A 27,101-nucleotide genomic window follows, 5' to 3' on the forward strand; every position below is an offset into this window, starting at 1 on the left:
AGGGTTGTCTCAGAGGCTAACAAGTGCAGACCGTTCACAGTAAACCTGACCTCTGTTAGAGATGATTTGGTTTCAGGGAATTGCAATTTATTTTTCCTTGCTTTTGGTAAGATAGAATTGTGGATGTCTTTGTAATGTTACTGCATGCAAGGTGAAGCTCCTGTCATTGATGGACCCAGCTAAGCTCATTTCATGGATGTCATGGAAACAGGTATAAAAGGAAGAGTAGAAATAAATAAACCAGGCAACTTCAAATATAGACGCCTCTAACCTCGACCTTAACATAGTGGTTTTTAATCTATATTTCCACATGGTGTTTGGAACCCAGTTCAAACCTGTTTTCTTTTAGATTGTCTGTTTCCTGGACACTGTATACCATAATGTATGCTAAGCTTTCTCATGGTGGGGACGACTCCTCTAGATTATTATATAACTATCAATATAGACAGCTAACAGGAAGTGAATTAGCCTTTTTAGATCACTGTTTCTTCATTCACAGAGAACTATGAAGTGGCTGCTTGCTGTTTCAAATGTTGAATGCACAAGCAACAAGTGGAAACTGTTTTTCTAGTGTTTAAGAGTGCTCAGAATATAATGGAATATAATCGTGTATGGAGTGACTAAAAGAGGCGTAGATTTTGCTGCAAGAATTCAAGAACAGTTCAACATTTTAGGATATATGCTGATTTGCTTTATTTTCACTCTTGAGAGTTAGATGAAAATGTTGATATCATTCTCAGTGATGTCTGGTGAATGAAAGGGTCAGTCAGCCAGCAGTCAGTTAGCTTAGCTTAGTCTAAAGACAAAACATCTAGCCTGGCCAAAGGTAGCAAAATCTGCCTACCAGCACCTTTTATGTTCACTAATTAACATGTTGTGGTTGCATGGGGGTTGTGTGCTGGATTATTTCCTTGCCAAGTCCAAAGGCTTCTTAAAGTCTCTGCTGGTTGCCGGGCAACCACAAAGTGACGACTAAGGCAATGTGGTTCTTACAGCTGTACATGAGACAAATTTGAGAGCGCTATCAATCTTATTATGGAACTGCTGGCAACCCTATTCTCAAAAATGTCAAACAATTCCTTCAATAAGTGTCTATGTGTTTTTTCTTGGTTATTTACACTGTCTCCCGCCATGAAAACCATTGGAAAACATAGTAACTGACATGAATTCACAACTACAACCACTGTTCTCTGTGAAAGTTGATGGTATAGCTTTTTAATTAACATCTTTCACTCCTACGGGAGGTGGGTGTTTCATAGTAACAGTTTTTGTATTAATGATCACTTGAAGTATTTAGAGTACACAGCAGGTTAGAAAGAGAAAAAATTGTAATTATAGATAGGATTTAATTAGGTAGTAAGCACTGACTTGACACTAAATTTGCTCTTTAAAGACGTGTTAAAAACTTCAACCAAAGTAAAATATGGATAAGGGTTGACTAAGAGAAAAGATGACATAAAAGAAACAGAAAACGTCCAAAATGAAAACATCTTTTTATTGTCATACACTTTGTAAAGGATGAGTGCAAATAAAAGAGCTTGTGACCAAAATCTACTCATCACTAAGCCATGGACCATAAGGCATCATTAAATACAAGCTTTTTGGAGCTATCATCTACAATACAAGGACGGAATCAAGGAAAAGAAACAACACAGCATCAATGCTTATGCAATTAGAAGGAAAATGGAGGAAAATAAATTTAAATGAACAGAAAACAGAAACAACAAAAAAAAAACACAACACAATTTGTACATTCAAAAGAAAGAAGTCAAAAAATTCACAAGGAATATTGATATTACGGCAAGTGACGATAAAACATAGTCTACAATCCGTTATGTACACTTGGCACTAATGTTAGATCTTTGATTGTTGTCCAGTCAGGTTGTTGTCAACTCTAGCATGTGCACAGGTCACTCTTTTTTCTTTTTTTTAATTATTTAAATGCTAGTCTAATCATTTATATAATCTATAAATATTCTGAAACAATCATTCTCTCAAAGCCGTTGAAAAGTTTTGCAAAGCCTGATGTTAAAACTTCATTAGGTATTGAGATCAAACTGCTCAATGGACAACAGTTCATCAGAAAAATGCTCACATACTTTTTATATATAGTGTAGAAGGATTTTTTTTTTCATAACAAGAATCAATGTTTGATAGTCCATCTCATGCACTTGAAAGTTGTAAACAGTACAAATATAAATGATTCACTTACAATATTTGAATCCCAGCAATTCCAAAATAGACAGACAGACTCCAAAAAACAGCAGCAGATTGTTTATATGCATTTTCCAACACACAGATGTGTATATAATGAGGTGGAAAATGGCTATTTAACATGATTGGATTGTCTCTATCTATTCGACGTGGCTAGAGAGAATCAAAAGCAGTATACAGCTCGAATGACGCCTCAGCTTCCAATTCATGATGATATGACTCAGTTTTGCTATGTATCTAAAACATACATTTAAAATATATTATGATATACAGTATGAAGTACAAAAATGGCCTGGGGTGGTCTTCAGCATCCTGATATGTCTTTACTGATATGTTAAAGGGAAACTTCAGCCAGATTTAAGTTACTTACTAGTTACTTTAACTTTATAATCCATAAACTCCATAATTCACACTTGTTTCAACATTTAAAAAATAAGAAGGCAAGTTTAAAATTTGTCCTCCGCAGTCAAACTTTTCAGCAGTGTTGTAGTCAGTTCTAGTTAATAACGAGACAAAACAAAGTCTGTTTTGTCAAATAAATTAACAATGAAAACCAAAGTCAGAGAAGAGAACAACATTATGAAGAACTGCTCAAATTTCATAATAGTTCTAAAATGGTCATTCATTTTCTGTTCAGGGTGTGAAAATAAAGAGTTACAGCGTTTCAGAGGGAGGCTTTGGCGTTTTCCTCTAAAATGAAAATGTTCAGAGTGGACACACCTTTGCCTTAAAGTAAGACTATCTATCTTTTGAGAGGAGAAATAACTAAAAAATAAAAAGTTGAATTCATAAGCAATAAAATAGACAAATGCTCAGTTCAGTAAAGTCTTTCCAGCTGACTTTTATTGCAGTCAATCTGTCTCTAAAATTCTCTTTGCATTCAGTCTGAACACACCTTTACACAGCTGATTTATAAATGATTAATTTAAGTCATTTATTGATGCTTAGAGAATGTCAGTTGGCAATTATTTGGGAGAGTTCATCTTCAATCATTTCTACTTTTTAGTTTAGCATATTAAAAAATGTACAACTTTTACTCGTTTAACTGTTGTTTATGAGATGTTGATGAAATATATACTGATTCTCAAAAATGCTGTGCATAAAAGTAAAAATATATAAGTTAAAGGATTTTCTGGATAAAAATTCAGGTTGAGGCAGGATGAATTTGAAGAGGTCAAATTTAAACTGAGTACAACACTGCTTTTAAGCAACTCCGAACAAATTTTAACAAACTTAAAAGTTTTAGTTTTGCCTTTTTAAAGGTCATGTGCTCTCCATTTACGCATCTAACAGTCAGTCATTACAGAGCTTGAATTGTTAAAACTTATTTTTCCTGTACAGAGCCAAATCATTCCAGACCTCAGACCCAGGCCCATTAGCAACAGGTTTCTTTGTCCAAACTATTTTATAAAACAGTTTCATACAGCACTCAGAAAGCTAAAGTTTTATTTTCAATACTCTGTCACTGATTAGGGTATAAAAAGTTATGTATCGATTGAATAAAATAACTTACTGGACTGACTACAGTAGCAAGCTTAAGATTTTAATCTGTATCTATTATATTCTGTATCTATCATTAGCTATTTAAAGTAAAATAATATACATTTATTTCTAGGAAATGAGGGATGGGGGGCTCAGTGATAGCATTTCTGAAGGGTAATTAGTTCTGCAAAAGTTGGCGAGATACATTTCAAGTGTCAGCGATTTCACAGAACAGCGTCAAGTGAGGGAGTCCTGGTCTGACCAGCGGCCTTTTTTTTTTTCTTCCCAAGATATTGTTCAAACATCTCGCTTATGTTCACAGGCAATATTCAAAGCACAAGCTGATCAGAGAACAGTCTCCCATCAAAGAACCATGCCAACCCATCCCCACACAAACGGGGATGCTGGCTTCTTCACATTCAAATGGTACGGTGTAAATAATAGGACATTTTTAAAGGTAAATAAAGCTTTTCAAACAAACATGTAACCTGTACAGACATCCACACATGAGAGACCATGAGGTAACACTGACAAAATGATCTACACAGTTGACAGACATAAGAAATGGCAAGACAATGTTGTGAAAATATACAATGCTTGATGTACAACAACTACATTCATCCAAAACAAAAAGAAGTGGAAAAAATCTACATTTGTTACTAAAACATGTGTTTTTTAAGTCCAAGATGATGCGATCAATCCGATCAAGTTACAAGCAATATACATCCAGGAAATAAATCAAATATTATGAAGGGATCAAGTCAATAGTAAAAGACAAAAAAGATAAAGGAAAAAATATCCTGTATGGTTTAAATCAAACCAAAGAAAATATGAGTCCCGACTGCTTTGAGAAGCTGGACAGTCAACGTATCTGTACACACACATGCCAACATTCCATGAAAATACACACAGCACGGGCAGTTTTCATCACTGGGCTGGCTTTTGGATTCAGTGCATTCTTTAAGGAGGTGGGTTATTTATGTAGAGTTATGGCGGCTGTTTTATTTATTTATTTTTTTTATATAGTTGCTGATTGTTTGCTATTTTGTGTCCCTAACTCATTTGACATACTCAGCTGACTTCCAGAAGTGCCCTGGGTGGGAAAGGCGACGGTTCCGTTTTGGCAACTTTTCCAGTAAATCTACCAGCTTGGAGAAGCTGGGCCGCTCTTCCTGCTTGAACGCCCAGCACAGAAGCAGAATGTCCTGGAAAAGACAGAAAAGGCCTTTCAGATTTCAAATTTAAACATCTTGAGGTATATCATAGGGTCTCCCAGGTAGGTCGGTATTTGACGTCTGGGAAGGAGACTCAACAATCAAATCAACAATCTTTCTCAAGAATGACTGACCCCACTTATAAAGGTCGAGTGTGTAAGATTTAGTGGCATGTAGTGGTGTAGTTGCAGATTGCGACTCCCTTACTTCACCCTCCCCTTCCAAGCACAAAGGAGAAACTACAATGACCGTCAAACGTGGTGTTCATGTCTGTAGATATAAAAGGCTTATTCTGAGATAACAAAAATACAACAACGCTTATCTTCAGCTGATTATACACTGATGACAACATACCTATAAATATTATATTCCATTTCTGCCAATAGATCCTCCCAAATGTTACATACTGGAACGTTAAATCTTTATTTAAAACCGAAAAACCCTAAAAAAATACTTTTCTTATAAACCACCAGGGTAAATGCATTTATGCAAAATTACATAAGGATGGCTAACACATTTCTAATTCCCCTCTTTAGAAAGTTTTTCGTCACCTATGAGCATTTTTCTAAAAACATTCTTTGTTCCTGGGTATACTTCACTTTGGTGTATCCATTTTTTGTTTATAAAACGTGTTGGTGAAAAATTAGTCTAGGATTCAATGAGTGCTTAAACGTGAAAAATATGCAGTAATTCACCCAAGTTTGAAAAAAGAGTGACTCATGAACCGTGACAAATTAAAAAGAAAAACTTACTGATATCTCCTTCCCCATGCCAGTTTGTGCGAGGTTGGGCTTCATCCCGCTGCCAATCTGCCATATGATCACCTCTGCTGGCTGACTCTTGTAAGGCCACTCACGTGCGTGTAACTCGTACCAGATGGTGCTGTGAAGACAGAACGGAGCAGGTCAATGCTTTAGACTGTCTGGTCAACAGAATAATACCAGTCTTCAAAACACACCTATGGAGGGTTCACGTCCCAATCAGTGCTAATACTACCAGGCAAGATGTCAGTCACAACTATAGACAATCCAACTCAGTGGTACTGATCATCTGTCAAGATAAATGTACAGCTGCAAAAAGAGTATTTTTTGGGGATAAATTGTTTCTGCAAGTTGAAGTTTTGAAGAACAATTTCATCCAGAACAACACATTTTTAATTACTGCTCATGCAACATTAGCATACACCACCCTCCCTGTGCAAATAAGCGGTTATTTTCATTCTGCTCTTACTTGTCATGTTTGAGTAGCATAAAAATAGCTCTTTGCCAGGAGTAGGGGAAAAACTGACGGCTGATTGTTGATGAATATGTAAAACAGCCTTGGGGGTCACCTCTAGGTAACACGAGGGCTAACAGAGCAGCTGGACATTGTGCGCCAGTGCTGCACTCTGCTTCCCTTTAGAATGATACAGCGACAAAACCTCCATATGGGGGACCATCTGAAAATGCAATTGTGCTTGGAGTCAACAGAGCAGGGTCCACCTCCACAAACGAATCAGTAATGGCAGCAGAGGAAGAACAGGAGCCGTGGGGATTTTTAATCAACTTAGGACAAATATAAAATTGGACTTTGGAGGAGGAGGGGGAGGACACCTTGGTTTAAGAAACCAAGTGACACTCAGAAAAGCAATCTGTATGTTATAATTGAGGGAGTCAGTGAGATGATTTGGGCCGAAATGAGTCAAACATTTTTGACATAAGAGATTCAAGGTAAGCCCGTTAACATTTTGGGCAGTTTCCGGTTTCAGGTGATGGTAGGTGGATTTTGTTATCTTAAGATAGAGCCAGGATAGCTTTATGCTAAACGAAGCTAACCTGCTGCTGGCTATAGCTTCATATTTACTGTACACAAATGAGACTGACATCAATCTTCTTACCTAATTGTCCACAAGAAAGTGCATAAGCATATTTCACAAAAATGTCGAACTATTCCTTTAATGCACTGGCTCATAACTTGCACAACTGATACTTTTATGTATATATCTGCAAACTCTACTGTATCTAAACCTCAAAAATTCAGGGTATTGTTTTGTTTTTCCGTCGTTATTTTAAAGGAGGGTACATTTTGTGATGTTTTTGAGTAAGTTTATTTTTATTCGCCTCGTATTATGTTACTTTGTATTTTGTTTAGTATTCAGTATTGTTGTAAAAGGTTAAATACAAAACAACTGCACCCCGCCTGTCTTTTCATCAATAAAAAGATGATTATATAAAACAAAAAAGTGTATGAATGTTAATTATCCATTGTGTGTTTGTTTTTTTACATTTGTGCTTTGATGTCTACACTTGAACTACCTGTTACAGAAATACTTTTGCAGATAACATCCTCATCACCACTGAATGGGCTGCAGTACCGGGAGAAAAAAACATGTATCATAAAATGTAGGCCATTAGAATTAACAATAAATCTAAATCAAGAGGAATAAAGAGTTAATTTGCAAAAACAGATAAAAGCTTTTCTTTCACAGAATAAACCAACACAAGTTTAATTGATATTCCCTTGAGTAATACAAAAAAAACATTATTCAAGTAAATAAATCAAAACAATATCTTGTTTTGCAAATTAATCTTTCACATGCACCTTATTTCAACTCTGTGGAAGTACACTAAACAAAACCGGAGAGCATATTTGCGCTTACACGTCTGGTCCTATTAAGTGCAGTTAAAAGCCAATCAAATGGAGTCACTGAGGAGTTCAGAGGGAATTGAAGGTATAACTTTGTTCAAAAATGTAACATATCTGACATAAAATGGAAAATACCTAAGTGGTACCAAGTTACAAATGAATGCATTTCACTGTGGGGTGGGAAGGGGGCAGATCATTGGATTTCACTTTTTAAGTAGCAAGGCTCTCCCAAGCATTATTAATATTTTCTTTCAGTTCTTATCTTGACTAAGAGAAAAACTGTAACACCATCCCCACAATATTTCAAAATAATATAACGTTATTGATTGGTAAAATTCATTTTGCCCAAAGAATTAAACCACCAAATCACACAACATTAGTGGAATTAGTACTTCCCAAAAGTTTGGCAAAAATAACAAAATTATGTGTCCTGTGTACCAAATATTGCAGCCATTCTTTATTTTTAAACCACAAGCTGTCATTGTCACTTTTTGTGACACATTTATATTAGTTTTCTACACATTTTTTATTCACTGTTGTTCTGCTTTCTGTTACTGTAAGTTTCATTAAAAATGAAGGTGGGAGCTGCTGTACGACAGTGACAAATGATAACATAATATTGTTCATTGACACTCTTTCCCCGTTACCCCCCCATCACCCAATAACTTTCAGTGTACAGTTCCTTAGCTTTCATCAGTCTGTAAAAACACATTCTTGTAGTCTTTCTTTGCAGTCATTTACAAATGATTTTTACTATTTTCACTTTATTTATTTATTTTCTATCTTTGAATATTTCCATTTGCCAATCAGGAGATACTGGCCATTGTAGTGTAATTTTCCTCTGATGCTCTGTGGTTGAATTCTTCTTTTCAGCTCACACAAACTGTTGCTGCTGCCCAAACATGAAGCTCCATCACCTACTGTGCAGCTGAGACTTTAACCTGGTAAACGCTCTAATAGACACAAGCTGTTTGGATACCCAATTGTAAAAACTTCCATGAGATTAAGTTTAGCATATGTTCAATCAGAAACACATCATCATTTGTAAATCTCATCATGCCTAATCAACCAGTTGATGTCCCTTAGCTCCTCAACATTCACACACCTTACCCTCTTCCTGTGATATAAGTTTAAAGGTATCTCCCTATGGTTTGCATCATTTGATCAATTAAGCTTCAAAACCTTCTCTTGCACCCACATGGGAGAACCAATCAAGAACCAGTGGGCTTTTTGTTTAACCCAGTCAGCTTCTTTGGTATATCCCAGTCTTCTTGCTGCCCATGCTTTGTACATCACTGCCTCCAAGGGTTCATTCATAAAGTGTATGTGCCCAGTCATAGGCCTTCACTGTTCCTGAGAATATGGGATCTTTCCCACAATCAGGTATATGGGACCAAGTGGAGTCTATGTCAAAATCTGATATTTTTTAAGCAATTAAGTTTAAAAATTGTTAATCCTGCTCTCATTAAATGGTTATAAGTTGGATATCTAAAGCCTGACAATAACAGAAGCAAAACTTTCATTTAAAATATCACATATAATTACATTATCTTTGTCTTTGTACAGTAAGCAGTGAAAATCTGTATCTATAATGAGATCTGAAAACCTGTTAATGAGAGTTTCCTCTTTGTCATGTCATGTGGAATTTTAGGACACTGCTCTGTAAAAGTAATAATTTATTGAATTCACACACATATTTTGGGTCCGTAAAACCTCTCTATTAACAGTGGGCTATGATTGTCCAACATCAGACTGGACAAACAAACAGGAAGGCAGGTAAGAGGACACTTACCCAAAAGCAAAGACATCTGACTGTTTGGAGAAGGGAAGCTTGTCCTCCTCTGTGTCCGGAGAGAGCTGCTGGATGATTTCTGGGGCCAGGTGACACAGCCAGCCGTTGGGGATCCTCAGTTTGTCTTCTCTCCGGCTGCAGAATGAGGAAACATGCAGATGGAGACTTGTCAGGGTTTACTGATCTCCTGTATCATGCTGCCAAGTCATTAATGTTACATTGCTGCATTTTCATTACAATACATTGTCATTGCAGCCAGCCATAATAAGATAAGTCGATGATGTTGCTTTTCAATTACTGTTTCAGAAAAGTGTAAGTGCTTTGCAGTTCCATCACCAGCATATTGTATTTTATCAATGGTATAGGCTGTGTGATAACGACAACCATAGAAATTCATTGCAAGTCACACTGCAAGAGGGGTCTAATAAGTTTTGATCACAATCTGCATTATACTGTACAATAGCAATTGTACAGTAACAGTATAACAGCACATTCAAGCCTGCCGAATCATAATCTGCTACGGTATGGCAAGAGTACAAAAATATGTTAAGTAAAAACATGTAATTAACTCATACAATGTGCAGTAAAACAATACCTTCCATGCCCTCCCATGCATCTAAAAACCTCAACAGAGGAAGAAAGGGTTACAGGAAATGGTGGTATAAATAATTTGAGCTTGGCAGCTTGTGTTTCAGTCAAATCCTCTGACTGATCAGAACTATCTGTCCACGGTTTTGTCCTTTAAAGGAAAATGTTTTCTCTAAAATCTGGGTTTCATTTTCATAGTTTTATTATTAGTTATTGTGGTTTAACTGAACCCTGTGTGAGAATTGTTGAATATCGCTGTGATTGTCAGAACTACAAAAAGTGATACTGATTATAACTGATTGTCGTCATTGTACTATTTGACCGATCAATCAGCAGCACTCACCTGTGGTGAACTGTTTCAAAAATCGATAAAGTAAAATAGATTAAATAGAATACAACATTTTGGGAAATAAACATATTCACTTTCTTGCCAGGAGTTAGACGCGAAGATGAATAAGACTAGTCATTTTCTTCTGGGTAAATATTAGGCTACCACCAGCAGACGGTTAGCTTGGCTTAGCATAAAGACTGAAAACGGGGGGAACAGAAAGTTGGCTTTGTCCAAAGGTTGCCAAATCCGTCCACCAGCACTTAAAAAGCTCACTAATGATGCGTTTTTAACACATATTACACAAATGTAAAAATGACTTGGTTTTACTGGGAGTTACATGTAACTATTTCTTGGCAAACAGCAGCTTGCAGTGACTATGGAGTCTTGTTGTCATTGTGATGCCAGGACACCAACTTCAATTAAACGAACAAAATAAAACATGTTTTTCAGTGGAAAACATATAAGACTTCTCATAATCTTGAAGTATTTATTTAAAATGAGTGGCACTTAACAATATCATAAGAGTAAACACATGCAAATATTGATTAAAAAATAATAATGTAAATAATGTAAATAAGATATGTAAATAGACTTAAACTATAAAATACTACTCAAATATGCAATTGTGCATACATTTAAACTCTCCCACCATTTTACCCTAACAGCTATGTTCATAATTTAATATCTTAACATTTTATGATTCCAAAACAGAACGGATTATTGTACTATGTGAGCCTTACTTTATAACAATATAATTATTTATATTATATATTGGAATCATCGCTGTTAATATAATCCTGCTGTGCAGGCAGATTAAGGTCTTTTCAAACGGTCACCGCACTGCTCTCTCTGGTCTTTCACTACTCACAAACATTTTCTGAAAGGTTGATGAAAGTCTTGACCTCATGAGGTCAAACTCCAGCAGATACAATAAGTGATTACTGGTTTGCTCAGCCATAACATGGCAAATGACAGAAAATATACTCTATTTGTTAGAGGAGTGAAAACCAATTTATAGCGTTTTGATCGTTACCAGTGATTCACTGTTTTCTTTGTATGACATTTCTGCTTGTACCGTCGGCTTTATCCAACACTATTGAATTTCTCTGCTCATCCTTGACCTGGTTATTCTCTTTTTCTTTCTCTTGAACACCTCCCTTAAACACAGTTTGTGTTCTTTAATGGGGAAGTGAGAATTTCTTCCATGACATCTGTAAAGATAGACTGAAGACAAACAGATTTTGTTTGATTTATGCCAATTTTAGGTAAAAGATTGCACTTGTGTAAGTTAGGCATGTTATATTTAAAACACAGACTTAGTTGGGTTTAACCATCTCTAGCTCATTAACCATAATCCATGGTGTTTCTTGTCAAAAAGATGATGTTTCAGGAAAGAAAATAGGAGCCAGTAACAGAAGCAAATATATATGTGAGTAGAAAAGCTGACACAAGATCAGCTGATCAGTTTGGTCAATTATTATTGGTAATTGTACAATCTTTAATTAAACGTTTTACTTACTGGTCTTAAAATATATAATAAAGTAAAGCTGACTGTTTTTTTGTGAATATTATACAAATTTCTGTATTACACATGCTAAAAAAAACTGCTCCTGCCTCTGATGTGTATTGGCCATAATTACCTGCCAGCCTGCAAAACCCCAGATATGGTGAAGAGTCCAAAGTCGGTGATGACAATTTTACCGTTGTCATAAAAGACGTTCTTGGACTTCATGTCTTTGTGTAAGATCCCCTTCGCGTGGAGGTAGCCCATCCCCTGAGGACAGAGAGAGAGAGAGAGAGATGTGAATTTCCTGTAATATGATGTGTACTGCAGAAGTGTTCTGGGGAATCAGTGGTTAGTTGTTTTACCTTGACCATCTCTTGTGCGATCTGTCTGGTCTTGTTAACATCCAGGACAACTTTGGCATCGCGCACCACAGAATAAAGTGTCCTGCCTTTACACAAGCTGAGAGAGAGAAACATAGACAAGGACAAGATTTTCAATTTACTATGTTGACGTGTAATAGTTTTATTTTACTTTAAAACATTTGGCAACACATGTCAACCCTGTGATCACATTCTGACACTGAATCTGAGTTTCAATGTCCACCTTCCCACTAACCACGCTGGTGTGCTTTTACAGTCATTTACTGCTTGTCTGATCCAAGCTACATTTGTTTGATGATTTCCTCATTAAAGCGCCGCTGTTTTCTCACAGTTGCCAAAGTGATGGATTGTGATGGTGATGGGTGGAGCCATGTGAGCATGACTGACCATCTGTTATGGGCCACAAAGTAGTAAAAACATGTGCACTGCTTTTCCACGACTGTCCTTCAAAATAAAATATTGTGCATCATCAAGTTGGGCTCAAATGTTGCATATTCATATGTGTTTTTATATCTTGTCATGTCATGGCATGTTTATGTCTTATGTAAAGCACTTTGATTGCCTTGTTGTTGAAAGGTGTTAAGTTAATTAACTTAAGAATGAACTGCAGTGTCATGGCACATTCATTTTCCAGTGGTGGGAGTGTGGATTGTGGACTTTTCACCACCTTGCCTCTTACGGTTTCATGTTCATATACAAAATATTACCACTTTCTTTAGAGCAAATGTCCAGTGTAAAAGCATCATTAGTTGGAATACTAACACAGTATTACATTTTTAAGCTCTTATAATACTGTCCTTTCAAATAACTGGTGACATGAGATACCCTTTAGCTTCTCAGTTCACACATTGCTGCACTCACTTCATTTAACCAGTCATCTTTTAATGTGTTTTTGCCACTTTTAACCAAAACACAGGATTACCCTGAAGTTCACATGTGTGAGACTGTGTCAGTGAGTTAGTGCAGTTTGAGATGTTGTTAGAGGATAAAATGTCACCATTCTGAACTGAAAGGTGGGCCCACTCGGTGCCAGGGTGAAGCTGCGGTGCGTGGAGGTGGTGTCATATTTCTGGAGGGGTGCCATCACCACGGCGTATTAATAGACAGCTCTACAACCACCCCCTGCCACACACCTGAAGCCCTCAACCCCGACTGTGCCACGCAGGTGACCAACAAAGGACCTGAAGCCAACAGTTCATGCATATTCATTTACAACGTTAACCTGACAGCAACTGCATTTTTAGTAGCTCTCTTCCCTCAAGCTCTTTTCAACACAGAAAAGTGGTTTTATGGCTTTTGTGACACCACAGTCAACACCTTTTCACCAACATTACATCTTATGACAACAATTACCACTCTACCTCCAACAAATAGGATGTGTATAAGCCTTACTAAAGACACAGAGGAACTTCAACATGCTGAAAGGCACGTACATGCTTTGAAAAGGAGTAATTATGGCTTATCCATAGATAAATACCCAGCAGTAACATTACAGATGACCCTGTGTTATCTATCCTCTGCAAATCCACCCACAGTCACTTGAAACAAATGAAGTAATCATGGAAGAAGGTACAATCAATACTTAGGTTTCCACTAATGCAACCTGAAAACCCTTAATAAGCCAATAAACCCCCACAACAATCTTACAGTTTTGTCATGTTGCACTTTGGGCTGCAAAAAAAAGATTGCATGTTTTAGTTCCCTTTTTTTAAACTGTGTAATAGGAGAAGCAGAGTATTGGTGGATAACAAAGCCACCTGTTGCACTGACATTTTCTATTATATTCAGCAATCAGCACTGAGGATTTCTGAAAAGCAGTCAGCTCGTCTGTAAGCTCCCCTGCTCTCACAACAGTTTCAGCTGGCATTAACTGCAATCACGCAGCTCAATCAATCAGTCAAGTAATCAGTCAATCCATTTTTTTAAAGACATTTACAACCACAGTGAATGCGATGGGAATGGAGTGATTTTTTTTACATTTAGCTTTGTTTCCTGAAGCATTATTTAAACTGTGAATCCTGCATGGAAATTCCTCTGTTTCTTTTCTTTTCTGTCCTTCTTGCATAAAAGAAAAACAATAATTTATTTATATGTTGAACAAAAACAGAAAAAAGAAGAAACAAAAGGGTTGTTGTTTTTTTCGTTTTTTAGTGAGACATCAGTCTTTTTCACAGCCTGTGCTGATATCAGTGGGGGAGTGGTAAATATCTGAACAATTTCCCTTTGAACATTATTAGCTGTGTTAATTAATTAAACAAGAGAGTATTCCTAGTGATGGTCTTTAACAAGAACACAGCTCTGTCCTCTTCATTACAAATGAGAAAATACTTACAGCAAAAAATTTGAAGGCTAATCTGTGAAATAATTAAAGTTTTTCACTATATGAGAGGATTCATTCAAGTTCACTCCAACCGTGTGCTGCAGTCAGTACTGTACAGTGAAGACACATGCAGCAAGGGGATGTGGGTGGTTCATCCATTCAACAATAGTAGCAGCTTGTTCTAATCATAAACTCTGCACGCGTCATTGTCAGCCACTCTAAACTCATTGTCGCAAGGGCAGATCTGTGGCTGATCTAAAGTGAGTGGGGGACAAGGATTGGCTCTGGAGGAGCGACCACTCAGAGTTCAGGAGCAGAGCAAAGCACAGATTCAGAGCTGTGATGTCAACTTTTATTGTTATTCATCCCCTTTCTCTCAATTTGGTTTGAGACAAATTATCTATGTGGAAACATTAGTGCTAATATTATTAAAGATGCTGTTTTTTAGATAAACATGCTTCAATTCTTAATACTTTTCTGGAAGGTGTTGACAATACACAAGGTGTATTGTTAATAGCCTCCAGGCTATAACACCTTTGCAGTGTTAGGCTTTATCCACACTTCTAATGTAAAGCACATTTGTGCAAACCATTATACAGCTGTAGCTTCCTTTATCTACTTCAGTTTTATTTCCAATATGGTTTTTTTTATTTGGGTTTGTAATTTTTTATACTGTCAGCAGAGTGATATTTTTTGTTGTTTACACAAACTTCTATTTATATAGATGCAAGTTCTTTCATTTGTGGTTGTGATTTGCGCTTCAAGGTAACTGTAGAAATGCTTCAAAACACTACATAAGCAGGTTTTCAGTATGTTGTGTGTTCACTTCAAAACTGCACAAAAAAAGTGGTAGTATGCATACTACTATTGATGGACACCAATTGTCAATGGCAATTAACAAGGAAAATGGAGGTGCAATACTATAAAGATTTGTAAATAATCTACACTAAAAGTCAACTGAGGTAACAGTCTCTATGAAATATGACAACACAACAACACAACTTGTTGAGTTGATTTCTGTAAAACACAACCTTGTTACATTTTAATTCTTACCTGGTGATGATGGCCAGATGTGGTGGGCTCATGCAAGCCCCCATAAACAGCACCACATTCTCGTGGCGAGTGTTGCGGTAGGCCATCACCTCACGCTTGAAGGCCTTGAGCTGGTCCTCGTTGTCGCGCTCAATGTCGATCAAGCGGATGGCCACCTCACCATGCCAGCGTCCATGGAAAACTTTACCGAAGCGACCCTTGCCGATCATCTCCCCAATCTCCAGCTGCTCAAACGGGATGTCCCACTCCTGCAGGAAGATGCTGGTCTGACTGGCCTTGCGTGGGAAGTTGCGAGCCGACAGAAGTGAGAGGTTCATCTCCTCAAACTCGTCACCGGAGTCCTCGTCGTTGCCCTCCTCGTTCTGTGACAAGGCAAAATGTAACTGTTCTTTGGCAGCTGCAAGCCTGAATTTCCCATATTTACAGATTTAGTATGCAAGGTGATTAAAATGCCTTTATTCAACACAAAGAGGTGGTGTTAAAATGTTCTACAAAGATGTCTAATGCTTATTTTCTGACAAATGCCACTCAGCAGCTGGTGTCATATTATTTTTGTACTTTTCTATACATGCAATTATTATATCTTTATTTCTGAATTTTAGTTTAGTTGAGGTCATTAATAAATATATACTCAGTACTGTTTAAATCATACATATGCTCTGGCATATACGTAAAGAACAATACTCGCATTTAATTTTTCTGAAGCTATGTGCATTTGAAATACATTATCAATAAAAAATAGAGAGTTATGAAAAGAGAAAACAGCCAGGGGGAAAACTGGCTGATTTAGGATGATTTGATTTTAAATATAATGTACCGGTGGAATGAAAATTACCTATTCAAAGTTGCCTGCTCAAATATCATTCAAGGCAATCTGCATCACATTTTCTCAAAATATATCATTGTTGCAGGAACGATCAGTGAAGCTGTTTTTCCATCTTGCTGCATAACTTACCTGGAAGCTCCCCAGAGAGCTTAGCCAAATTATGCTAAATGAGTGAACAACGCAAATGACTGCGACAAGTGGTGCTAGCTGTATATAGTCTTCTTTCAGATTCTTCACACTTACTTCTCCATATGTGGAGAAGTGAAACAACGGAATAGATGAAAAGCTTAAATTCACATACAGTCAAAAGCATCACAAAGGTCACACTTAGAGATCAAAAGAAGCACTCACATCTGATGTAGGTTCAACTTCGATTTGAAGTAAAGGGTTGCCCTCATTCCTAAAAGGAAGAAGAGTAGATGTAGAAATAAATCAGAGATAAAACAATGTAAATAGAGTAGCTCTCATTTTACACGAAAGCCTGTGATTTTTTGCTCCGCTTATCAGGTTTTTGGCTCTTTATTGCCCCCATAAAGTGTGAACAATACATTTTTGAAAATGTTGCAGTCATGATTGATATCCCAAAAAATATTTATTTAGTACAGCTACAGCATTAGTTACTTAGACAGTTGTTGTGAATCTTGTTTGTAGAGTCACATTTTTTTTATTAATGATTGATTGTCATAATGAATTGATAAATATCAATTTGATTACTTGTCGATTAAAGATCGAAAGTAATGCACCAAAACCAGAGATATGTCTTTTTTTATTCCACACATTCTTCTTCCTTGTCAAAACCCGGGGCCTGCATTACCCACAATGCATTTCGACAACCAACATTGCGTCTCCGGCAGAGATGAGGAGCTGGTTACGTCTGGTAAGTTGACTTCTTTCTAACTGTACACCATCAGATTTTGTTAATTTTCAAAGTTGTAGTTGAGTTCCTCTTTAAATTTTGTGTCCAGAACCAATGTTCAGAGTAATATAATTTTTTAAAATTATTATCACATTCTATTATTTGATAAATTAACTCATGCTTGGTTTATAAATATTTTAGCATTGTAGGAATTGTATGCTGATGTTATTGATGGCAGAGCTTGATCTGGGATCCACACGTGTGATCAATCAGGGCAAGTCTATATGTGGACCTTCATGGTTGCAGGCTTTATTTTCTCCCCCTTAATTGAACTGATTGCTCATTTACTGCACATGTGTCTGGTATAGTTAGGAGAACTGAAACCTTGAATCTGTGAGCGCTGCTGAAACTCAGAGGGACTGAACTGTTTGCCATTGATTTTGTTCTTTTTGTGCACCAGAGCACTTTTACACAATGCAATGTGTCATGGCTGGATTTTGATGCTGTTAGCTGCCCACCCTATTCTGTGAGTGGGTATCGTTTTTTTTCTACCAAGACACCAAAGACAAGAAATATTCTGTTGACGCAGAATCACTGTGTTCTAAGTTTAAAAGTTCTAAACCCATATTGAGGTCATTTTAATGACTTCGAGATGACAACCATTTTCACTGTGACTAGCAAACTTGTTTTATTTTAAATCATCACAACATTTCTTTCCTAGAATTGCGGAACTGGCAATTGAGGTTGAGGAAAAAGATAATAGTTAAAAATCCCATCCTTGGTATCCAACTAGGCCATCCTCCAGCCTTTATTTGTTGATTATTTGTGGACCCAGTTTTTTGTGGAGCTAGCATTTTCTTTGGTACTATTCTGCTCAATCAGGCTATGTATTTTGTTCCTAAAAAAAATTACAGAAGATTTTCATGCCCAGAATATACTGAAATGAATGGCCCACAGGCTGTAAATCACCTGCAGTGAGAGCACATTTAGCACATCAAGTCTATTTGACAGATAAATGTATAAAGTGTGAACTGATTTAAATGTAAGAAAGGGCACTCCTAATTACTGGCAGCATTTTCGGATTTTTAATTTTACATTCGCTTTATGAACTTTCAAGTGCATTTGCGCCCTGAGCCCCTATTAATTCCTGACCCCAGCATGTACACTGTCACCCACACGGTGGGTGCCAAGGACACGACACAAATGAACCCACTTCTCCTCTTCAACCCATCCTCCTCCGTCCATATAACTGGCTGTGTAACACAACCTCTTTGTGGTATATTAACACTGGTAGCAATCCTGGACTCATGGGCAAAGACCACAGGTGAGGCAGTGTATAAAATAATATGTGATTCCTGTGGCGCCAGGGGCCCCTAGCAGCGATTCGATATCTGCTCTAATGAGGGGTACCTGCCCGGTGTTGGGGTCTGAGACAGGCCCTCATTAACCCTGGGATGAGGCCATTAAGGCCAAAGAAATCTGCCAGCTGCCACTGCAAGAGCATACAAAGATGTGGGAAAGGAGGGACAATAGCATTAATTAAATCAGAGGAATATGGGTTTCATAACCGCGCTAATGTATTCAGTCGTCAAAAGGCAGAGAACAAGAGACGGTGAGAGTGAAAAAAGGAGAAATAGAAAAATTGTGAAACTGTCCATCTAGAGAATTACCGAGTAGAGACCCGACGACACGAGGGTTCAAGATGATCATGTATGTTTTCACCCTCTCTTTAAGAGATGTTTTCCTCATCTAATTTCTAAATGTCTAGCTGCATGTGGCTGCCTTCATTTAGAATACTCTGGGCTTTATTTTCTCAGCTCTTGAGAAGCCAAGATAAATAATGAATATCTTATTACACATTATCTGTGTACATAGCATGGTGGCTGCAACTGATCTCTTTTTTCAATGCTGTATTGTATAAAGTTGAACCTTGAAGAGATTTTATAGAAATACCTAGCTGTCTGAGGTACGCCTGTAAAAAAAAATCAGGGTTAACCAGAAATTCAAAAACAAACCTGTAACGCTGCATAAGTGAATCAAAGGCATTCTCTTACCTTTAAACACTATTTTCATTGCCCTTCCACTTTTTACCTTTGCTTCATCAGGAAATTTTGAAACAATCCACAGTCACAGTCACCAGTTTTGCCCAGTTTTTGTGAGAGACTTTAGGTAAATGTTTTTGTTCCGAAGGGATTATTTACCCTTTAATCAAAAGAAACAAATGTTGCATTACATATTGGCAAATTAACACAACACTTATTTTAATAGATATCTGATTGAATTACTGACCTGAAAACCGGCCCCTGTTCTGCTAGCCTGTGCTACTAGATGGTTTTAGCTTATAGATTGTTTCTTTCCATGATGTTTAATAAGATAAAACATGGCCCTAAAGGGGCATTTAAATCAGTATGTAGCTAAATGGGCATCTAAGCTATTGCTGTACAAACACCATCATTTTGATGAAGATTAAATCATGTTAGCAAACAAAACAATATATCCAAGGTTCATGTCCCATTAATGCATGTTATTAACTTAACTTCTTCCCCAGAATTTTATCATATCATTATTATTATTAATAATAATAATAATAATAATATTTATAATTCATCATCATTATAGCTGTTATCATCATCATCATCAGTTGTTACTGTTGCTATTGTTATTGCTGTGCATCTCTGTCTGTCTTTCTCTCTCTAGGCCCACACCCCCTCCCCCTTCTACACCCCTCTCTTCCCCTCTCTCTCCAACCCGAATCGGTCAAGGCAGATGGCCTCCCACCTAGAGCTGGGGTCTGCTCAAGGTTTGTTCTGTTGGGTCTCTGTAAATAATAATAAAGGAGTACAGTATGGACCTGCTCTATTTTAAAAGTGTACTGAGATAACTTCTGTTATGATTTGGCGCTATACAAATAAAATGGTATTGAATGGAATTCTATAACTTAATATATTTATATATCTTAAAATATTTATACAAGGCTTTATTATATCCTATAATATATAATAATATATTTATTATAATGAAAGTGTCCATTTTGAGATTCCCTTTCCAAGATCAAACGCCTACACTGCTGCAACTCATTCACAGTCAGCCCCAGTGTGTATAAAGAGACCAATCTGACTTTGGCTGATCATCTCTGTTGCTTTGCTGCTTTAAAAAACTAAATTCCTGCATGCACCTTGTGCACAACTGGCAGAAAGACCTTACAATTCAATGGCTTAATCAATATCAATAAAATAATCGGAACATCCAAAAAAACTACTGTCACAGTCAATCCCATTCTGTTCAAACCGCTATGGGAGTGTGGCACGAAGACATCAAATACAGCTTTTTTTTTTTAATCGAAATACATCACTAACAGTACAGCCCCATGCCCTATACCTTAATCTAAAAACTCCTAACATTTGCCTTTCTCTATCTAGGACCTTTTCAAGACCGCGTTGATATTTCAAAAATGAAATTAACAGTGGCATTATTTGCTATTGATTAAACCATTACAATCTATGGGTACAGTCTATATTTAATCACAATTGACCATCAGCCTATAGATGGAGGTTATTTTCCCCTGTTTCTCTTGATTGATTGAGATCCTAATCTAATTAACATCTGGGTCGAAAGGCATCTCATCACTCCTCCTCCTCTTCCGGTTGTTTTCCCGCGACTACTGGCTTCCTCAAAGAGCCAGTGAAAATCCAGTTGGCATCCCAAGTGTAGCGTGAACTAAAGGCCATGCTAACATTAGTCTCTGAGTATTCGTCATGTCGGCCCTCGCATTGAAATTGTCACCCAAATATCTGTGCTCCAATAAGTTTGACTTGGCCTCTGACCAGCAGCCACACAGAGAAGGAGAACAGGGAGGAGGAGATGAGGGAGCATGCAGATGAGAGCAACATAACTGAGAGGAGACATGGAGCCTGATGATCAGAAGTACTTTCTTAATTCCTTTCTTACGGTCAACATATGTGTTCTATTAAATTACTTATGTAATAGATTCTACTCACCCAGGTTCAGACAGGACAGGGTGCAGGATGACCTGCGGTGCTCTGCTTGGAGGAGCTTCTGGAGCAACATCTGCAGATATTAGAGTCACAAAATATCAAACCAACAGTTTAGAACAAAGCTGCATTCAGTGTTTAATCCTTTTTTAACACTGTTTATAATGCTGTCCGTGCTTTAGAAAGGCAGTGGAAGATCTCAGCAGCTACGGGTGGGTTAGCTGTACCTCTATCACAGATACCATCTCCATTGCAAGCCTTATGTTTACAGCTACAGTCCATTTTTAATTTTACAGTCTATGGTATAAACACTGCTTTAGACAGGATTTGCTTAATGTAGGAAGCCATGTGAGAGGAATGGGGTCAAAAATATACTCTGCACCACATCTGGAGTAGTGATGAAGAAACTGACTGAAATACTGAAAAAATAACCAAAACAAGATTTTTAGTTGATACATTTCAAACTTTTACACGAAATGTGTTTTACTCCCCAGACATTTTTTTTCATTAAACTTACTTTCATCCCATTTTGAACCATTTTTGATCAAACGACCACATTGGTACATTTTGACATATGTACTGGGAGTGTCCTGGCGTAAATCCCTCTGATGAATTTGATATTAAAATACCTTGTTGATCATTATTCTTTGGCATAATCAACAGCAGCAAAGAAAACTATTGAATTGTCACACACTGTCAGTGTGTTTCAGTTACAGACATTAGTCAGGCATCAAATTCACCATATATATTTGTCCATTTAATGCCTGACAAAAGATCATGACTGAAATGTGGCCTTTTCAAAACACAGCACTGACAGTGTGTTTGACATATATTTATTTTTCTATGCACCTGGTTTGCATCAAACAACAATTTGTTTGAATGGAGCATAGAAAATGTAAGCTGTTCAATGGAAACCCCTCACATTCTCCTAACCATATTGAATTGCTATTTTCTTTCTTGACATTATTTGTATAGAAATATAAACCACTGTAGAAAATGTTTTCATGAAGGGAATGCTGGCACGCTCTGTAGTATGGAGGGATATGAACATATGTGTTGATATACGGTTTCATATGTAATATGCTGCACCTACACAGTATGTGTCTTTAAAGCATGTTAAAAAACATTTACTTTGATCAGCACATGCAGCATGTCGTATCATTGGAGAAGGAGACACAGCAGGTGGGATTCTCTGCGCTATTCTTGATGACTAAGGTCAGCTGTTGTGTTGCATCTACCTCTGAAAGACATCAGAAGATTCTCTGCCACGCTTGCCGCCTGAGTTGGCACACTATGGCAATTTGTGACACAAAGTGGGAGCCACAAAAAAAACATTCCCTTTGTGGCACGGTGCATTAGTAGCTGGCACCATAGCCTCACAGCAAGAAGGACGTGGTTTTGTTTTCTGTGTGGTGCCTGCATGGATGTTTGCATGGATTTACTCCAAAGACCAGCAAGCCAGGAGGATTGAAGGCTCTAAATTGGCCAATGGTGTGAATCTGAGCCAGTCGATCTGTCTGTGATCCCTGCGACAGACTGACAGCTTCTGCTGGGTATTCCTACTTTCTACCACAAAATGTACACTGGAGCCCCTTGCAAGACTGAAAATGAGCACTTGTGTGGAGACAAAAAATTAATACATTTTAAATCATACTATAATTGGCCCTGGGAGGCTTATGCAAATGTTTTTGTTTGTTTTTTGTTTTCTTTTCATTTCTAAACAAGAGCTAGCATTTACAGTAAATTTAATATGACCTGAATATGGCATTAGTTCCATTTACAGCATAATGGTTTTAGATTGATTGGACTAACAGTAAGTGGTAGCATTTGGCCATGTTTTGTAGCTCATAAAGGTAGCCGATGTAATTTAGCTGAAAAACCGACAACAGCATGTGTGACTACAATAATCAGAACCTCTGTACCACGCTGCATGCTGTATATTTATACATTTCCAAAAACCTGTCTCCTCAGATCTCAATTACACCTCATTTTTTTCCTCACACCACTCCAGGTTGTCTCGGCCGTAACAACCTGCCAAATGAGCAAAGACTGTGTGGTACCAATGTGGGCAAAAGAGTCTAGGCATTGACAAATCATTAGGAGGCCCAAATGAGACAAGCAATGTGTGGGTGTCAGGGCAGAGAGTCTTAAAGCAGGTGAGGAGATGAAAATTAGCACCAACATCAAAAAGAGCCCTCCTCCTCCTTACTTTTCTGGTTCTGGTTGCAGTGTATTATGGGTAATGATCAATTATGAGGTACTTACCTGGGAAGATGAACTGTTGTTTGTATTTGAAATAACTGGAGGCTGTGGAAGGAGACAAAGGAGAGTTTGATCTGAAGTCATGTGGACTTGGCTGTTTGGTCAGTATCTATTCTCAAATATAAATAAATATTAATTTATGTTGGTTAACCAACTCTAGTATTTTATTTACATCCCCCTCTGGATAAATTAATGATGAATTAATGACTTTTCATTTGATGACATCATCAAGTCAAAACTTTAACTTTGGTTTTTGACTAAAAACCTTTAAAACTTAATCACATTTCCATCAGCCTCATATGTAATGTGTGGTTCTTGCTAATTAGCAAATGTTAGCAACATCATAAACATTATACATCAGCATGGTAGCATTGTAAACATGTTAGCATTTAGCTCAAAGCACCACTGTGCCTAAGTACAGCATCATAGAGCCACTAGCATTAGTCTGCATTAGAGGACACAAACAGGAACTATAATGCTGCCAGACAGTCATTGAGTTAGCTATGGGTAGTTGCTGTTTGCACTGTAACAATGGAAACAGACAGTTATGAGTTACTTTTGATACTGAAGAAAACTTCCAAAACCTTTACTCCTTGTGTCTTTTTCTATTATGCCCAAACTTCAAATCAGATTTATTGATATCCTCAAAAAGTGTCAGACAATGATATGCTTAATTACCTCCTCTGTGATAACCATGTCAAATAATAAAATCTGAGTACTCAGTTCTTGCACATTCTAATACCTGTCAAGTTGAACTGTTTCTGTTGCCGTGCCGACTGTGGGGAGGGATGTAGTGGCGAGGGGGGCGTGGCACTGCTGGGCAGGGGGGGAGCCGGGGAGGATGGAGTGGAGGAGGTGGTGGATGAGGGATTACTGCTGGAGTCTGGTTGGTACGGGACTGGGATGTGATCCTGAGAAGAGACAGAAAAGAGAAAGGTCAACAGAAGCTTTACTTAAACGTCAACATTGGTATTTTGCAAGTTTTAGTCTGTCGTCACAAAATGCTTGCACTCCACTTTATTGTTGGCCTCTTTCTGAATCACACCACAAGTTTCTAGATTGATTTTCTACCTTCCAGGCAGCACTTGGTTTTCATTAATTTCAGTACAATATGAAAATCAACTTGCAGAGACTTGAAACTTGCCCGACAGAGGTAATCCATCACAATGAGCAATACGCTGCCTTTACTTTTTTGACAAAGTTATGTTATCATTGCGTAGGGCTGCACTTGTGAACAGGAAGCATTTTTAAAACTCCCTTCAGTGGTGCATTCAAGGATGCTCCAACATCGCAAAATCTCAACTTATTTGAGTGTTGATTAATTATATTTTTGCTGTGAAAATGTAAAATAGTTCTTCTTCAGGCTGCTTTTACCATCTCCATCTCCTGTGTTCATCAGAGCAAGTTCCAGACTGAACTCCAGGTCCAGTCCAACAAGCTCCTCAGTAATCTGCTCCCGGTCACATCTGTTCAATTCACTTCAGCTAAACACGTAACTTCTGGAGAGATGTCTCTTTGTTACCAACTCAATTTTTAGATCTACATCCCGACCGCTGTCTAGACTTCATCCAATTTCTGTTCAAATAATGGCTGGATATAATAATTTCATAATGGAGTCTAATCAACCAGCTTTTCAGTAATAACTCACAAATAATCACTTTTTCAATAAGTCTCTCCTGATTGTACAGACTCTGCGGGAAAAAAACATGTTATTAATTACATAGAAAATGTAATCCAAAATACTAACAGTAAGCAAACATGTGTTGTTGAAACAAATGATGAGATAACGGGATTTTTTTCTGTTGCAGTGTCTTAAATCTCAGATGTCAGAGCATCTTTGAATGTACAAAAAGTGTTTTTAAAATGTGATGATAACACACATTTTAAAAACCAAAAAAATAAACAGTAAACTTTCAATTTGATGGATTATATTTCTCAATGAAGTTTCAAAGCCCACTGCAACATTAACATAACCCACAAATGAGCAAAAACTTGTGTACAACCATGTGCTCCTTTACAATTTTATCTTAACCGCCTAATAAAATCATGGCATTCGGAAATAACCATTAGCCACAGAAAGTGTCATTTGACTAATTAAGGCATAAAGTAAGAGAAACCGGTTGTATCAACATACTGTATTTATCTCTTTGGTGTCCTCTTAACATCCACTGAACACAATGTTTATACGGTAAACTTAAGTTCCACCACTGAAATTCAAAAACTCATGACTATAACCTATTGAAGGAGAGGTACTTTAATACACATAAAAACACCAGTCAAAATAAATATTAATTCAATCAGGATTTTAGTACCTTAGACTTCCAGTATCTGTGGCCAGGTGGGACATAGCCTAGTATCAAATATTTCCTAGATATCCATCTTTTTTTTTGGTTTTACATGTTTACAATTGGTAGGTTGCATTTGTGGGACATCTAATAAAGCATCAAACGACCTAACCAAACCACAACTCTAGTTAGTGATGCTCTCTTTTTTAATTAAACAGTTTCTCATATCAACAGTACACATTTCAGGCAGTGGGTCATTGAACATTAGGCATAGGCCAGATGTAGGTGTTTTCTTGGATCTACTTTTAATAAAAAATCTGTGGAATCTTGAATTTTTACTTCAGGAACGGCCTTCTTATCTCCTAAATCACCCTGCCACCCATCATAGGTGTCCATTTCAAACCCACAACATTAAGAATAAAAGTTGTCACACGCTAGTACAGCAAAGATGATGATGCAGATGCAATTTCTTAAAAACAACTCAAATAACGTAAACTTATCTCTACATCTATCAAAAAAGAAAAATATATCAGTTTCAATGATACTTTCACATGAAAAGTCGTTTTCCATTATGTTGTTGGTGGTAAAAACATGATGATAAAGGATAACCAGCCTTTATCATAATTTTAATTATGTTGTTACCACCATGGGAAATCTTGTGACAAACTGTTTTCCCTTTGTAACTGAGAAACTGTTAGTGTGCTGACTGAAAAATATTCAGTGTATGAAAACAAATCCATCTGTGTAAACATCAATACTGCTGAAGATATTTTTGTATGGTTTGATCCCCTGGGAGAGACACACTGACTCATAACCACTTTCCAGCCCCCAAAAATTGAAGAAATGTGATATATAGGACAGGTTACACAGAGATTGTAATACACGCTGTATTTTTTACACATACCTTGTTGATTTTGTTGGTTTTGGGGAGCGTCTGACTGATGTGCAGGTCTGTGTACCTGAGCGGGTTGTTGATGTCACATGGCACTGATTCTGTCCGTACCAGACGAGCTACTATAGGAAAAAACAGAGGAACAATGAAGCACTGTAGGAGACTGAAATTAAACAACCCTCGCCTAATAGCTTTAGGGAAATTAGGAGAAACTCTTTATCAGGCCCTGCTTCTAATGTGAAAAATGAACAAACTGCCCTTTCTTGAACACCATCCATTTGTTATCGCATACAGACGTTATACACCATCCATTTGTTATCGCATACAGACGTTATACAGAGGTTGTTAAGAAAAAAAGTTTCCTTAAGCAAACTATGTCATTAAGAAAACTGTCACTTTCTATTACTAAAGCAATGTAGAAGAAGTCTAATTAGTGTTCTTTACCTTGAGTTGTTCCTTGGTGGTCTTATTGGGGGGAGGGG

The 27,101-nt window shown here is 37.3% G+C and overlaps 1 protein-coding gene across 1 annotated transcript in view; it reads right to left on the minus strand.

Annotated features, from left to right (window-relative positions):
* Nucleotides 1–4,381: 4,381 nt before the first annotated feature.
* Nucleotides 4,382–27,101, minus strand: part of ksr2 (kinase suppressor of ras 2) — an 82,669-nt gene continuing 59,949 nt past the window's right edge. Inside the window, exons 10-21 of the mRNA XM_035658860.1 lie at nt 26,798–26,803; nt 26,632–26,741; nt 24,185–24,353; nt 23,446–23,487; nt 21,187–21,256; nt 16,684–16,732; nt 15,507–15,868; nt 12,116–12,212; nt 11,887–12,020; nt 9,328–9,462; nt 5,663–5,792; nt 4,382–4,901 (exon numbers count right to left, since the gene is read on the minus strand). Of these exons, the coding sequence (XP_035514753.1) occupies nt 4,755–4,901; nt 5,663–5,792; nt 9,328–9,462; nt 11,887–12,020; nt 12,116–12,212; nt 15,507–15,868; nt 16,684–16,732; nt 21,187–21,256; nt 23,446–23,487; nt 24,185–24,353; nt 26,632–26,741; nt 26,798–26,803 (1,451 nt within the window). The 3' untranslated portion in view covers nt 4,382–4,754. The remainder of the gene's footprint in view (nt 4,902–5,662; nt 5,793–9,327; nt 9,463–11,886; nt 12,021–12,115; nt 12,213–15,506; nt 15,869–16,683; nt 16,733–21,186; nt 21,257–23,445; nt 23,488–24,184; nt 24,354–26,631; nt 26,742–26,797; nt 26,804–27,101) is intronic.

Source organism: Morone saxatilis, unplaced genomic scaffold (assembly GCF_004916995.1).
Source record: "Morone saxatilis isolate NCDOM2014 unplaced genomic scaffold, NCSU_SB_2.0 Contig16, whole genome shotgun sequence".
Taxonomy (NCBI): domain Eukaryota; kingdom Metazoa; phylum Chordata; class Actinopteri; family Moronidae; genus Morone; species Morone saxatilis.